We start from the raw sequence: 15,205 nt of genomic DNA on the forward strand, positions 1-15,205 counted from the left end.
CAGACTCTTAACGGACTGAGCCACCCAGGGGCCCCTTATGTGAATTTCTTTTCTGATAACTTCAAGTAAAATTAAACTCTGGTACATAAAAATAGCATGTATAATATTATCTCATTTTTGTCTGCCTATCTATTCATCCATCTTGCTCTACATATGAATAGAGAAATGATTGTGATGTTTCATCAATATTTGTTCAGGGGCGCCTGGGTGGCTCAGTCGGTTAAGTGGCTGCCTTCAGCTCAGGTTAGGATCCCAGGGTCCTGGGATGGAGTCCTGCATCGGGCTCCCTGCTCTGCTCCCTCTCGCTGCACACCGTTCCTCCCACTTGTCCTCCCACTTGCTCTCTCTGTCAAATAAAAAATAAAAAAATAATAAAATCTTTAAAAGACTAAAAAATAAATTCTTGTTTGGGTTGGTGGAACCTGGGATAATGTTTTACTTTTTTCCATTTTTCTTCAATATGTTGCTGTAATTTTTTTTTTTTTTAAGATTTTTTTAAATTTATTTGACAGAGATAGAGACAGTCAGCGAGAGAGGGAACACAAGCAGGGGGAGTGGGAGAGGAAGAAGCAAGCTCCCAGCGGAGGAGCCTGATGTGGGGCTTGATCCCATAACTCCGGGATCATGCCCTGAGCCGAAGGCAGACGCTTAACTGCTGTGCCACCCAGGCGCCCCAATGTTGCCGTAATTTTTAACGGTAATCACATACTATGACAAAAACAATAACTCTTAAAAATAATACTACTTAGAAAATGAACAAAAGTATAAAATGAGAGCACCTGGCTGAATGGATGGCTATCCAAAGCAATGTCTTGAAGAATTTTGGGAGAATCTCCCAAATGGTCATAACTATAAGTGAGATCCACTGGGCTGCCAATAAGGGCCACTTTTAAGTCATTGTGAAGCCAGCTGAAATAAAAACGACACAGTTTTTAGAGCTAAATCACTAAATTAGCATAGTCACCAGTCTCATCAATGCTAGGGGCTACATTTACTTATGTCATAAATACTAAAAGCACAAAGCAAGTCACAGAACATTTAGCCTTAACAGATATTATTGTGTACCTTTCAAAATAACAGTGTTATGAAAATGCACACCAAGTTAAGTCAGGAATTAATTTGCTGTTTAAGAATGCTAACCCTAAGCAAGCTATAAAAACTTTAATTTTAGAATAAATGATATGTAATTTTTATTTTACCATATTTACACAGCAGAGTCAATTATCTCCTAATTAGCCATTAAGGTGATTTAAATATAGTTAATAAAAATAAACTACATCAGTCATAATTATTCTGACAGGGAAGTATGGATCCAGTTCTTCCAGAACTAGTTACAAACATGGTGACCATATATTCTGTTTGTCTGAGACAGTGCTGGTTTTCATCTGTATCCTGCAGCATTAACAATTCCCCCTCTCACTCTCAAGTGTCATAGTATAGACAATAAATTATACCAACCTGTTCTTAAGTCTCTAAGATACGAAAAGATGGAGGTATTCTACAAAATAACTGCCTGTGCTCTTCAAAAAACATGTCAAAAAAGAAAACTGAAGAGTCATGACACTAACTGACTTCAGACTGAATCATGAGCAGGAAAAAAATCATTATAAAAGAAATTATGGGCAAACTGGTGCATCTTGAATTATTTCGAAATAAGAGGACAAAGTATAAAGATCAGCGGGCGGAGAGGGAGGCAACGGACCTGTTAAAAGCTGCACTCCAATTACCTTTTGGAATCTCATTCCCACTAACACTATTAGGAATTAGTTAAAACAATCATTTTTCAGACTTAAAATAATTATATGAACATTTTAAAACCCTGAACATTACTACTAACCTCTTTCTAATTCTAGCATTAAATAGTGGTGCCTCAAAACGTGGATTTGTACCAACCAGAAGGACAACATCTGCCTCTTCCACACCAGCAATTGTCGTATTAAGAAGATAATTGGAACGCAAATCTGTGCTAGAAACACAAAATAAAAAATGCAGGTTTACTTCAAAACTAATACACAATGACAATCCATGCAATATTCTCATGTCAACAAACCCATGGTATTCCCAGACAAAAAAGTCTTATGAAGTATTTCTAAATTACATCAAAGTTTCATATCTTTTTTTAAAGATTTATTTATGTGAGAGAGAGAGAGAGAGAGTGAGAGAGAGACAGCGTGCATGTGGAAGCAGGGGGAGGGAGGGGCAGAAGGAGACAAGCAGACTCCCTGCTGAGTGGGGCGCCTACTCAGGGCTCGATCCCAGGACCCTGAGATCATGATGTGAGCCAAAATCAAGAGTTGGATGCTTAACCAACTGAGCCACCTAGGCGCCATTCAGATAGTTATTGATAACTGGGATTCTCCAATAGTTCCTGGCTTGACTTTGGTCTCTATGTGAAAAGAAACTGGTGGGTATGTTGGAGAATCCAAGCTGTCATGTATCACTTATTGATGCCACAGATGTACTTACTTATTTATTTGTTTATTTATTTATTTAAGTAAACTCTACCACCAACGTGGGCTTGAACTTAGGACCCCGAGATTAAGAGTCACCCACTCTACCAACTGAACCAGCGAGGTGCACCAGATGTAATGATTTATACACAGCTTGTACAACAGCAGCAGCGCAACAACAACAACAAAGCAGGCCTAGGTGCTCGCTTCACAGTTCTCACCCAGCTCCTGCAGTGGGGAAGACCTCTTCTGTGCACAAGGTGTCCGAGTCCACTCTATTAAGCAAATCTTTGAGAGCTACTAGGGCTTCAGCATCCACCAAGCCACCTGCAATTGCTGCCACATCATTGCCTTGAAAACGCTGCAACTAGAAATGGATGAAAAGGGTATCACCAAAAAACCTCCATTCAGCAAAGACCACTGCTCAGAAAACAAAAGAATAAAGTAGTCATTTTAAAGTATAAAAAAAGCAACGGACTTTTGACTAAAAAGGTTTACACTAATTATTAACCTAAAAGTGAGAAGCAAAGGTGTATGTGACGCCAAGGCTAATACTACCACCAGCTTGGAGGGAAAGTATTTGCTTTAAATTAGAAATAAAGGGACCTCATGATGAGGTCTGGAGGATGAAGACTGGGAATTATAGTTAAATACAACTTCTTCCAAAGTATCTACCATTCCCTCAAGCCCTTTGTGTATATTGCCTTTCTCTGACTAGAAAGCCACTCCCTTCATATTTGCTCTGGCAAGGTTGCATTCATTCTTGGACTCTGCCTAATTCACCTTATGTAGGAAGGCATCGTTGATATGCTAGCCTCATAGGCACCCCTCCCATGTGCTCTCTCACACATCATTTCCTGTACAACTACCCAGAGCAGCACATGATACCTGACTGACTGTAGGTCTTTTCCGACTACAAGACTGTGGGAAGTAGGGACATGTGTTAGTGGTCTCTACATCCCTACTTCCAGCACAGTATCTGGCATATGGTTCTTAATAAATGTTTGTTAAATGAAAGGCAATCTTGATAAAAGGAAAGAAATGAAGAGACACACATCCCCCACTTTGCTACAAAGATGTTCCTTGAAAATCACAAATACTATTTATTCAATATTTCGATTTTTTACCATTCCAGCCACACGAGAGAGTGCATCCTCCCAGGAGGTATAGGTTAAAAGCCCTTTTTCGTTTCTGACCATCGGCTCGGTAAGTCTTTGACGTTTTAGCCCATCATAGGCAAATCTAGATAACAGAAATGACACCATTTGTGGAATCCTGCCAAAGAGGCAACTACAGTTTTCAAGTTTAAAATCTAAAAAATGTTATTTAAATATAGTAGCAGCTAAAGTGTCAAAATACTTGGATAAATACTTGGATACAAATAATTACTCCAGTTTTTTTTTTTGGAAGATGAACACTTTACGCACATCATCTACAACTAAAATATCATCTAAAAAGTTTGAGTTCTTATAATTTGTTTTCAGCTACCTGAATAACCCTAAAATTACAACACAAAAAAATCTGAGCTGAAGAAGCCCAATCATTTTTATTTATAAAACTTGAATACATTTAGGGGCGCCTGGGTGGCACAGCGGTTAAGCGTCTGCCTTCGGCTCAGGGCGTGATCCCGGCGATCTGGGATCGAGCCCCACATCAGGCTCTTCTGGTATGAGCCTGCTTCTTCCTCTCCCACTCCCCCTGCTTGTGTTCCCTCTCTCGCTGGCTGTCTCTATCTCTGTCGAATAAATAAATAAATAAAATCTTTAAAAAAAAAAAACTTGAATACTTTTAGATATTTTATCAAAATTATGATGTACAAGCTCTAACTTACATTCAGCTTCTTTTCCCTAATGAACGAACTGGAATAAATTTTTTTTTAAAAAAGATTTTATTTATTTGACAGAGAGAGACAGCGAGAGAGGGAACACAAGCAGGGGGAGTGGGAGAGGGAGAAGCAGGCTTCCCGCCGAGCAGGGAGCCCGATGAGGGGCTCGATTCCACGACCCTGGGATCGTGACCTGAGCCGAAGGCAGACACTTAACGACTGAGCCACCCAGGCGCCCCTGGAATAAATATCTTAATCCGCTTCGAAATTAGAGGATGGATACTTGTTAAAGTTAATATGAAAGCCAGCGATATACCTAGACTATTGTTAGTTTTGTCCAATTCTCCAAATAAACAGTCTAGATTTTCCAATAGTCTATATTTATTAACTAATTTGCAAGTATAAAAACAGTTTTAAAATTAAAATTACCATAAAATGTACTTCAAATCAATTGCAAAAGTTAAGGAAAACAATGAAGCATATAACCTGGTTTTATCAGAGATCCACTCTTCATTGATGTCCTCATGCATCCTTGGCAAAATCCTCATCACCTCTCCTGTTCTTGTGCTTACCACAATATTACTTCCAACCGCATCCATGACATCAATGGATTCCGTCTTTCTAAGAAAATACACACATATATTTACTATGCTGATTTTGTTAATAAGGACAAAGTTTCTGTTACCCGGTTTATCCAAAACAAAAAATTTTACAATGACTTGCCTTTCTGAATTTCTAAAAATAATGGGATCCAGACAAACTGCAGTAAAAAAAATATCCTTATATTTGACTGCTTCACACAAATTCCTACTGTAAAAATAAAGCTTCAGTGGCGCCTGGGTGGCTCAGTCAGTTGGATGTCTGACTGCTGATTTTGGCTCAGGTCACGATCACAAGGTAGTGAGATCGAGCTCTATGTCATGTTCAGTCGCTCTCCCTCTGCTCCTCCCTGCAATCGCACGTGCATGAGCTTGTGCGCTCTTTCAAGTAAGTAAGCAAGCAAATAAATAAACAAAATATAAAACAACAACAACAACAACAAAAAACCTTCACAGACTGTTATCTAATACAAAAGCCAATGGTAAGGATTCCAAATGGCCAAATCTGGGAAATATGATTATCAAAATAAATAGCAAGAGGGTACGATTTCTAAGTATGGCTGATTAAAAAAGCCTGACAAATCCGCCCCACAAAAAGCAAAAATAAAGCGAGGCAAAATTAACAAAAACCACCACTTTGGAAATCTACCAAAGGCATACACCATCATGAGAAGCTTTTATGCATGCAAAACTACTGAACTTCACGTAAAGGTGGAAATCGGCGGTGTGCCTTGGGGCCTGTTCTCATCCCCTTCCCTACCACCTTGAACAGGTTCTGCCAGGCTGAGGTAGGCTGTGGAGATGGAAGCTTCTTTTCTGCTTGCATTATGGGAGACTCAGAAGAAAAAGAGAAAAATCTCTACTTACATCTCAGCTATGTACTGTGCCCTATCCCCCTAATCCTTTTATATACATAAACACATGGTTTAAAACCTAGAATTTTAAGATACTCCCATATACTCTAGTGGAAGTTTAAAAACAGGAGGGCAATTTAATGATATGTTTCTAGAACCTTAAAAATATTCAAACTTTTTGCAACTTCCATTTCCCGGTTTAGTTAAAAATCAGAGATATACAAGAAAATTTATGAATAACAATTTTTTAAAAAGATTTTATTATTCATTCACTTGAGAGACAGCGAGAGAGAGAAAGAGCATAAGCTGGGGGGACAGGGAGAGAGAATCTGAAGCAGACTCTGAGGTCATGATCTGAGCCAAAACCAAGAGTTGGACGCTTAAGTGACTGAGCCACCCAGGCACCCCAATAACAATTTTTATCATAGGTTTACAACTATACAGAAACAAACTAAATGTCTAAAATAGGAATTGACTAAAGAAAGCATGATATATCCACATGGTGGAAAACTTAATATACAATGAGAAGAAGCTATAAATCTTAAAAAATCAAGACAATTTTAATTTTACTCTTTGGAAGAACAAGTGAATAAAATAATTGTGTGGTTCAGTACTTTGGAATTCATTTCCAAGAAAACTGTAATTAATTTGCACAGGTTCATCCTATCCTTTCCAGTAAGAGGGTTTTACCTAAAGCAAATACATAAAAACTTAGCAGACCAAAACAATTAGAATACAGGAAGAACATGAATCTTAAATTTTTTTGAACAGTAGCCAATTAAAGGACAAAAAACAAATTGTCTAAAAATACAACTATGAATACCTTGTTTCCCAAGGACGGGCAGTAAAAGCATAGGGCTTAGAGGTCAGGGCACCTACAGGACAGATATCGATGATATTTCCAGACAGTTCAGACATGAACATCTTTTCGATGTACGTGCCAACTTGCATATCATTTCCTCTGCCTGTTGTTCCCAAATCATCTACTCCTGCAATCTCACTTGCAAACCTGCAAGATAAAAACGTACTGTCAAATGGTCAAATCCAGCAAAACTATCTCCTTTCCTATCTATGCTCACAGAGATAATGATTTTCAAAACACTAAAAAGACATGAGTATATTTTCAATGTTGAGCGTAGTCCTTGAATAAATGTTTGCTTGTAAGTTAATTACAGTGTAACACATATATAGAAAATTGCACAAATCATGTATAGCTCGACAAGTTATCACAGAGTTAATGCTTATAGATTTTGATTTGTAAATTCAATGGAAGTTGATATTCACTGAAAGTGAACAATTCATTTTATTGGCTTATGCAGAAAACATTAAAAACATCCCTCTTCTACCACCAAAAAAAAGTTGCCATTTTTTCTAGTGTTGTTATTCCACCAAATTTGTGAGTAGTAAGTATGTGAATGATATTCTAGAAGAGAGAAGGAAAAACATTACCTGATGCAGCGAGTACACTGTATACATCTAGTCATGATGGTCTTTACCAATGGCCCAATATTCTTGTCCTCCACAGCACGTTTCCCCTCTAAAAATCGGCTCCTATCACTTCCGAACATCATGGACTGGTCCTTAAGTAAATTAGGAGAGTTAGTCTACTGCTGCTAGTGAAATTAAAACTTGAGACAACCAAAAAGATTTATGAAGTTAGACGACACACCTGCAGATCACATTCACCTCCCTGGTCACAAATAGGACAGTCCAGTGGGTGATTTGCTAACAAGAACTCCATCACACCTTCTCTGTATGGAAAAATTTAATATATAAAATGATATAAATTTTTTGACACTCAAAATGGTTTGGATATAGGCTATCTAAATAACCTTCAGAGATGTATCCTTTCAGAGAGTATTAATTTTACATTGATTATCAGAAATGCCAATGCAACCATCATTCTAGTATTAGACACACTATCTAAAAAAATGTTTATAGAAGTCTAGGAATAAAATATCATTACAGAACCTAGAAAATTATGACTTTTAACAATACAAAATTACAGAAAATTGCTAAATGGTCTTCAGAAAACATTCACATTATTTCAGAACAAAAACAACCACACAAATGCACAGCAAAAACAAATAACATTCAATGCCTGTATAGTATAGTAATATGTTACTGAAATAATCTCAGTTTGATAAGCCCCAGATTCACTATTCATCACAAGTTGAACAAGTTACTAAAGAAGAGCTTTTAGTGCTAATTCCATTCTAGACTCAAAATCATAAACACCTGACTTCACCTCCTTAATGTGTACTTATTTCCACTGCTCCTATGAGCTGAACATGACAACTTTCTCAGAGCTTGCTACTGAATTTCTCATCTATGAGAGGTCTAAATACTGAAATGAGCAATTTTCTGCTCTAACAAAAGTTACTATGCTAAGTAACATTAAAGTACCTGGCTTTCTTAGATTTCTCTGAGTTTGTCAGGATATTCCAACCTTTCATTACTGGCATGGCACAAGCAGCTACAACCTGGAATTTCAATGGAAAAATCTTTAAGTACTTATATTTACTTGTAATTATAAGCAACCCAACATATAAAAACATTAAGTCATACATCTGAAAAGAAACAAAGAACAGTACTTTTCAAGACTCAAATTTTCAGTTTTCATATTCACAATATGATAACCCAACACTTTAAATTTCTCTTAGAAAAAAGTAAGACATCATACTTCTAAATTCTATTCTCACAGTTAAAGCAACTTTATATAGAGACTCTGAAACAGAACATCAAATAACTATGTTTTGATTAGCAGGTACTACTGAATTAAAACAGTATGAGACAAAATGAAATTAAACTGGAAGTGAACCTCTTCATTACAATTCCTTTCCCTAGTGAAAATGGAACGGCAGAAGCGCTTTCAATGTGCTGCTTGGCAATTCCACATCCTAGCTGTGGTCATTAGCCGTTTGGAAATACTGGCAGGTATGAGAAGTCACCTTTAATTTCTAAATCTGTTATAGTTATATAGTGCTTGCATTTATAAAGAACTTTCATCAATGCATTTCCAGTTTTGAAATGAACAGAATTAATTGCACATGAAAAAATAAATTTCTAGATACAATTAAACAGGACTAGGTTTCTCCACTACAACAATGATTCTAAATAAAGTTTGCTGCAAGATTTAAAGTTTTCTAACTTCTACAGCATGGTGTGGAATTTTAGGTATCAAGTACCTTAGGAGCTTTCTCAATTTCAACCAGGCACATCCTGCAGTTTCCAGCAACAGACAATCTTTCGTGATAACAGAATCGAGGTATCTGCATGCCAACCTTCTCACAAGCCTAGAAGACAAAGTAAACATTTTTTTGCATTAGAATAACCTAACCTTATCCTTATCTTGCCTAAAACAAAAAAAAAAAAAAAGTCATCCCCACCTACATTATTACTTCTATCTATACCTTCATTCAGTCATTTCTGAAGAGATTTCCCTTCTTCTTTGTTCTTGATTCCTACCCGTCTGCTCTGAAGCTGCCTCCTTAAGAATCCTCAGCATACTCACACCTCATGTGGAAGAAACTGAATGAACCAATCCCTCAGACTGTGCTGAAGGTTTGACTCCGCATTTCCACTCTAAACCACTGTCCACAAAGATACCCCTTCAAACTCTGTCCCAGTGGTTTCATACTGGGACGTCCTCCTTGCTTAGCTCTCCTCCTTTGGATCAGACTCCATCTCACACTGTCTAGCTGGCTATGATCTGCTTCTATATTTGGCTCCATATACCCCACCTAGGACTCATACTCCCACTGTGGTGGAAGCTCTTCTTAGTTCCCATTTGCCTACCAAGGGAAATTAGTCCAGCTCTCCTAATTATCACTCCTCCTTCTCGAGGCCTACAAACCTATTCAAATTTCCCCTGGGGTTAGTTCTTCCATCTTTAGCCCTTACTCTAAAGCAACTTCCTCAAATTCTAATGTTCCTGTGTGCTAGATGCAGAGGGTATAGTAAGTAACAACCAAGATCTTGTCCCAACCTTCATACTAGCTCACATTCCAGATGATGATTATATCTAAATCCTCATCTGTAGCCCTGACCACTTCTCCAAACTTTAGACTTAAATAAGCATGCACATGTGTATGCTTTACAGACAGTTAAAACTCAACCTATTTCTGTCTCCTATGATACATCCCCAAATAAGCTAAAAAAAACAGAAACCACACAAAAATTCCCCTGCTCTTCACTGTTCCTAAAGATCTATCTACATCTCACTCTCCCCGAATCCATCCTCTTACTATCATTCCCATTGCTACTGTTTTAGGCCTTTCATTTTCTGCTCTAATAATGCAAGATACTTCTCCTTTGTCTCTCCCACCAGTCTTGTTATTCTCACCAAACCAATATCCTCTACAGTCACTGCCATACTGTTTAACTGCCACGAAAACTGTTGATGGATCAAACTCTAAGCTCTTTAGCATGAACATATATTTTCTTTCATGACTGGACCTCTCTACCAAACTATCTGAAGCTTCTTTGTCCAAATATAAACTTACTTATCCTTTAAGATCTCCTCAGCGACCACCTGAGATACCCCTAACATCTCTATCACCTCCTATACCTGGCAAAAATACTCTCCACTGTACCTTGAACACATACCTCTGTTATATTCTTGTTTGCACGACTGTGCCTGCCAGATAGTCTAGAAATTACTGCTAACATGAATAAAGAGCATTTTAGCTTTTGATAACTCACAGATGGAATGAAGCATCACTTCTCTGACCAACTCTGTTAGTTCTGAAGGAATCTGGAGAAACTACATATTCAGGGCATTAATTCAAGAACGTACTACCCTCCATTTACCTGCTTTGTAGGACACAGTCCTAGAAATATTACTAAAAATTGAGAAGTTACATGAAGTGAAAAGCATCAAGCAGGTTCACAACAAAGATTACCTTTTCCCCAAACTTACCTATATTAACTTATAATTTATTTTTGGTAACTTCAAATTTCTAGGCAGTATTTACTTGAAAAGCAGAACTGAAACAAAATAACTACCATAATTCACTAAGAAAGTCAGAAACAGATAAATGATAGCTCACTTTGAAATGCTAAGATTTTAAGTCCAACTTATTTTCATATAATTTTACTATCTGTAGTTCTTTTATGAGCATTTCTCAAGGAATCTTAAAATTTTTACAAGTAAATAAACAGTATAAAGGAAATAAATTGATATTCTCTAAAAAAACCCCAGAACACATACAAAAATAAAGAATTAGAACATATGCCTACTTGCAGGACGGTAGTTCCTGGTTCCACCATGACAGATTGACCATCCACAAATACTTCAATTAAGTTGCTTGCTGCCGTGGCAGTTGTTCGAACTGACCATCAAAAATATTGAGATGAGAAATAAATTAAGAGTTAAATTTATTATAGCAGAGGATGATGGATTGAGTCTAACCCTACAAGCCTAAAATTACTCCTCATTTTATACTATTCCCCTCTATTTCTCTAGATGCAAACCTACAAAATACAGAATTAGACAAAAGCTTTTCCAATCCTGAATACCAGAGAGAATATGGCTATCCACTTTTAATGGTAGCTTAAGTTCAAACTTTTAATACCAGTGAAAGTATGTTCATGGGAATACCACTTTTCAAAAGCAGCATGACTGCTTTTTCCATTCTGACACTGATAGGCAGTTCCTACTACTTTCTATTTCATGACACCTTCTATAAACCGTTAAATTTCATTTTAAAAAATTACTCTAGGGGCGCCTGGGTGGCTCAGTCAGTTGAGTGGCCTACTCCTGATTTTGGCTCAGGTCATGATCTCAGGGTTGTGAGATTAAGCCCTGTGCTCAGTGGGGAGTCTGCTTGAGATTCTCTCCCTCTGCCCCTCCCCCTGCTTATGTGCTCTTTCTCTCTAAAATATATAAATAAATCTTTTAAAAAATTATTCTATTCGACTAGAGTGACTCGTTTCTATTTATTTAAAACAAATGACAGTTTAGTGTATTTCAAGAAACATTCCATAAACTAATGAATTTACAAAGATAGAAAGTCCACTACCCGCAAGTGCAAATAAAAAAAAAATACTCACCACATCCTTTAGAAGACTTAGAAAGGCCTATTAAGGCCCTTCTTAGAGGTATCCTTAACATATTGCTAAGAATAAAACAAAGAAGAGTTATATTATCTTAGGAAAAAATAAAACCCTAATCACAAACCTTTTGGTAATAGTTCATAAATTTTAAACACTTCACAAACATTATTACTTTGAACATTCATAAGTCCTGATGCTTTCCCTCCAATTCTAAAGATGAGAATACCCAGTCTCAGGAGATTAACTTACTTGTACAATGTCAAGGAGCTAAGGAGAGGCTGGTATATAAATCTATGTAAAGGGCAGTTTTGTGTTGTTTTTAACTAACAGCAAATGATCAAATGTAAAACACTACTATGTAAGTAAAATAAACTCGAACAACAGTGAGCTTACCATTAATGCTATGTAAAATAACATCTACCTTCCTGCCTTCATTTCCCACCACTACTCATTCTAACATTCTATGTTCTAAGCTGTTATCTACTAAATATTCCTGAGATTCTGAGCTGGCTCACAAGTCCAAGCCTTTTAAAGGTCTGGAGTGCCATTTTCTGTGCGTAGTACATTTATCTTACAGATTTGCAATTATATGTCTGTTCTACCCTCACTGTATTATGAACTTCTTGAATATTTCTATCTTCAGTGCCTATTTCCAAGGCTGGTACACAGTAAGCTCTAAAATAGTGGCTCTCAAACAGGGACAGTTTTGCTTCCCAGGGAACACTTGTCAACATTTGGACACACTGTTGCCAACTGGGGGAAAGCTACTGACATCCAGTGGGTAGAGGCCAGGGTGCTGTTAAACAGCCTACAATGCACAGGAGAGTCTCCCATAATAAACGTTCATTGAATTACTAAAAGAAATGGGAGTGAATTATATAAATAACACCAATTAAAGATATACATAAGCAAACAGAAAAGTTATCTGAACTTTTAAGAGTTTTTATCTATTCACTTGATCATAAGGGCTAAGCACTGAACTTTTTGTCTAGGCTAAGCATCTAAATTATAATTTTTCACTTAGAACTTCTAAAAATGGAAATTATGTGATCTGAATGTATCAACGTAATGACTTTCAAAAGCAAAGAGAGTAGAAGATAGTCAGTACACCTAACTTCTAAGCATGAAGTTTCACAAACTTGTTACAGAAGAGGTATAACAGAAAATTTCATTAATTCAGACTTTAGTTAATTCATAACATTCATTAATTCAGAATCTGTGATACTACATTTGCAGACATGAAGTCTATCACCTACAAGTGAGTGATTTTTGGTAAATCGAGTTTCTGCTTCTTTACCTATTGATTAGGAAGAAAACGATACTTCCTAGGCTATGCATTATTAGTAGGAGTTCAAAAAATGTCAATTAAATCTAAATTCAGTTCAGACAGTACTATCCACTGAAGATCAGTTTCAAAGTCTTCTTCCTTGGTACTCCCTCTGTATCATCAGCACACACTGTGTATATAACTTTATTATTCCACCTACTAAATTATAGATTAGTAATCAATTTTAATACCTACTAAAGTGTAAGCTCCTTGAAGAGAAATGGTGCAGTTTCCTCATTTCCCTTTTCTGAAGACCTAGCCCTTGAAAAAATAACCACCAAATAATCTTATCACCAAGTTCCAAAAGGAGTAGCATCTGTCTTATTAAATTCTATTGATAATATAAAGGTAAATCTGAATTTGCTGAATTAGAATAATGACAGACGAAAACCAACAATCAGTATTTCATACAATGTAAACACTTTCTTACTATTATTTTGTCTCCAACACAATCTTAAAGTATTGCCCACGTTAGCTAGGAAATCAACCAGAACTAGGTTGTCTCTTGAAAATCTGGCATCAAATGGAAGAGTGCGTAGTCCCAACAGAAGACAGTTTTACAAAACTTTAAAATGTACTTTACACATATTTATCTACCACATAGGAACGGAAATAGTCATTTCTAAATGGGAAAATGTTAATGATTTCTAAAACTAGAGTGGACACTTCTTTTGTTAAGAACAGTAATATTCCACATTCCTCACCGTATATGCTGAATCCATGCACTTTTCTGTCTCCAAATGTACCACTCTACTGCATGCCACCATCATCTTGCCTGGACAATTAAATAACCCCCCAACAAGTCTGTCTCTTAGCTTCCACACTGTCCCCACAGCCTCTCCCTTCTCCCCACAGGCTGTGGCCTCAGACTGAAATGCTCTACCTTCAGAGCTTTCTGACTTCTTGTCCTTCAAATCTGGGCTTAAAAGACATTCCTCAGGGAGGCTTTCCTGGATCAGCCTATCTTAAATTTCCTAACTACTTCCCAGTCATATCACCCATTTTATTCTTCTTCGTGGAACCATTTCTAGTTTGTTCATAATTATTCGCTAAATGAATTCTATCTCAAATCTCTGGCGGAAACTTCCACTTCCCTGGAATTAAAAAGTGTAGATGCTCTCACAGCCTTGTAACACCCTGATAACGATGCACATGCAATTCGGTGGAAAAAAGAACATTCCCTAAGGAAACAGCTTGGATGTTTATTCATCAGAAAGTTCACGGCACATTTTCAATGACCTCAAATCGTTCTGCAGCAGAGTTGTGTCTGACCCACGGTCTTACGGTGCATGCATTAGATCCCAACATAACTAAACAACGCAGCTATGTCATTCGCAGTGCGACCTTGGGCGAATTTTTTAAATATCATTTTCCTCAGTTTCCCCACCAGGGAAAGGAATAAAAAATATTGCCCCACACACTCAATGGACAAAAACAAAACAACAACAACAAAACCCAGAGGTGTGGATGGTTGCTAAGGCAATAGCTGCTTAACAGTGGACTGTACCAAGTATATGTTAACTTGAGGGGGAAATAGTCTTTAGGCCTAAGTCACTTGACATACGTCCTCTCCCAAGGAACAAAACGCCCTCCGCTCCACAAAGGGGAATGTCCTGCATTTCCCTTGCAGAATGAAGGTCACCCACAAGTCTGCCTCTGGGCCAGCGCTCCCAGGGCCTCCAGGTTCTCCACCTGCTTTCCGCTCCAAGAGACGGGGGACCATGGCCAATAGCCCTCACCTGCCGGCCCTAGGGGCTTCCGGGGGAGGCGGGGTGGGACGTGGCGCCCAGTCAAGGACAAGAGTAGAATGAGTCACCTGGGCCAAAAGAAACAGTCTCGTCAAGAAATCAGCTCCTATGGCAAGAGGAACCTCAGCCTCCTCACGCTATCACAGCCTCACCTTCTCCCTGGAGCCGCCGAAGCCGCTCTGCAGAACTGTCTGTACAGCACCAACCCCCTTGGAGGCCGGATTAGGCTTATTCAATATGGCGGCCCCGGCTAACCTCGCCCGCCGGGCCTGGAGAACGGGAAGCCAGGAGGGACTAGAAACCCCAGATTCGACAATTTCCGCTCAGCTTGAGTTCGGCAATTTC

The 15,205-nt window shown here is 37.9% G+C and overlaps 1 protein-coding gene across 4 annotated transcripts in view; it reads right to left on the reverse strand.

The window, feature by feature from the left end:
* NDUFS1 (NADH:ubiquinone oxidoreductase core subunit S1) overlaps positions 1-15,168 on the reverse strand; it is a 29,854-nt gene extending 14,686 nt beyond the window's left edge. The window contains exons 1-14 of one of the 4 annotated variants that reach the window (XM_045806571.2): positions 15,013-15,143; positions 14,852-14,928; positions 11,783-11,847; positions 10,970-11,061; positions 8,917-9,024; positions 8,135-8,211; positions 7,398-7,479; positions 7,178-7,308; positions 6,552-6,737; positions 4,762-4,896; positions 3,578-3,692; positions 2,672-2,817; positions 1,838-1,966; positions 780-909 (exon numbers count right to left, since the gene is read on the reverse strand). In XM_045806571.2, coding sequence (XP_045662527.2) covers positions 780-909; positions 1,838-1,966; positions 2,672-2,817; positions 3,578-3,692; positions 4,762-4,896; positions 6,552-6,737; positions 7,178-7,308; positions 7,398-7,479; positions 8,135-8,211; positions 8,917-9,024; positions 10,970-11,061; positions 11,783-11,843 — 1,392 coding nt within the window. In that variant the 5' untranslated portion in view covers positions 11,844-11,847; positions 14,852-14,928; positions 15,013-15,143. Of the gene's footprint in view, positions 1-779; positions 910-1,837; positions 1,967-2,671; positions 2,818-3,577; positions 3,693-4,761; positions 4,897-6,551; positions 6,738-7,177; positions 7,309-7,397; positions 7,480-8,134; positions 8,212-8,916; positions 9,025-10,969; positions 11,062-11,782; positions 11,848-13,307; positions 13,333-14,851; positions 14,985-15,012 lie in introns of those variants that run through there. The other 3 variants (XM_045806570.2, XM_045806572.2, XM_087862650.1) reach the window with 3 other exon arrangements.
* Between the last annotated feature and the right edge of the window lie 37 nt (positions 15,169-15,205).

This window comes from Ursus americanus, chromosome 1, assembly GCF_024610735.1.
Source record: "Ursus americanus isolate L20-20 chromosome 1, mUrsAme1.1.p, whole genome shotgun sequence".
In the NCBI taxonomy this organism is placed as follows: Eukaryota; Metazoa; Chordata; class Mammalia; order Carnivora; family Ursidae; genus Ursus; species Ursus americanus.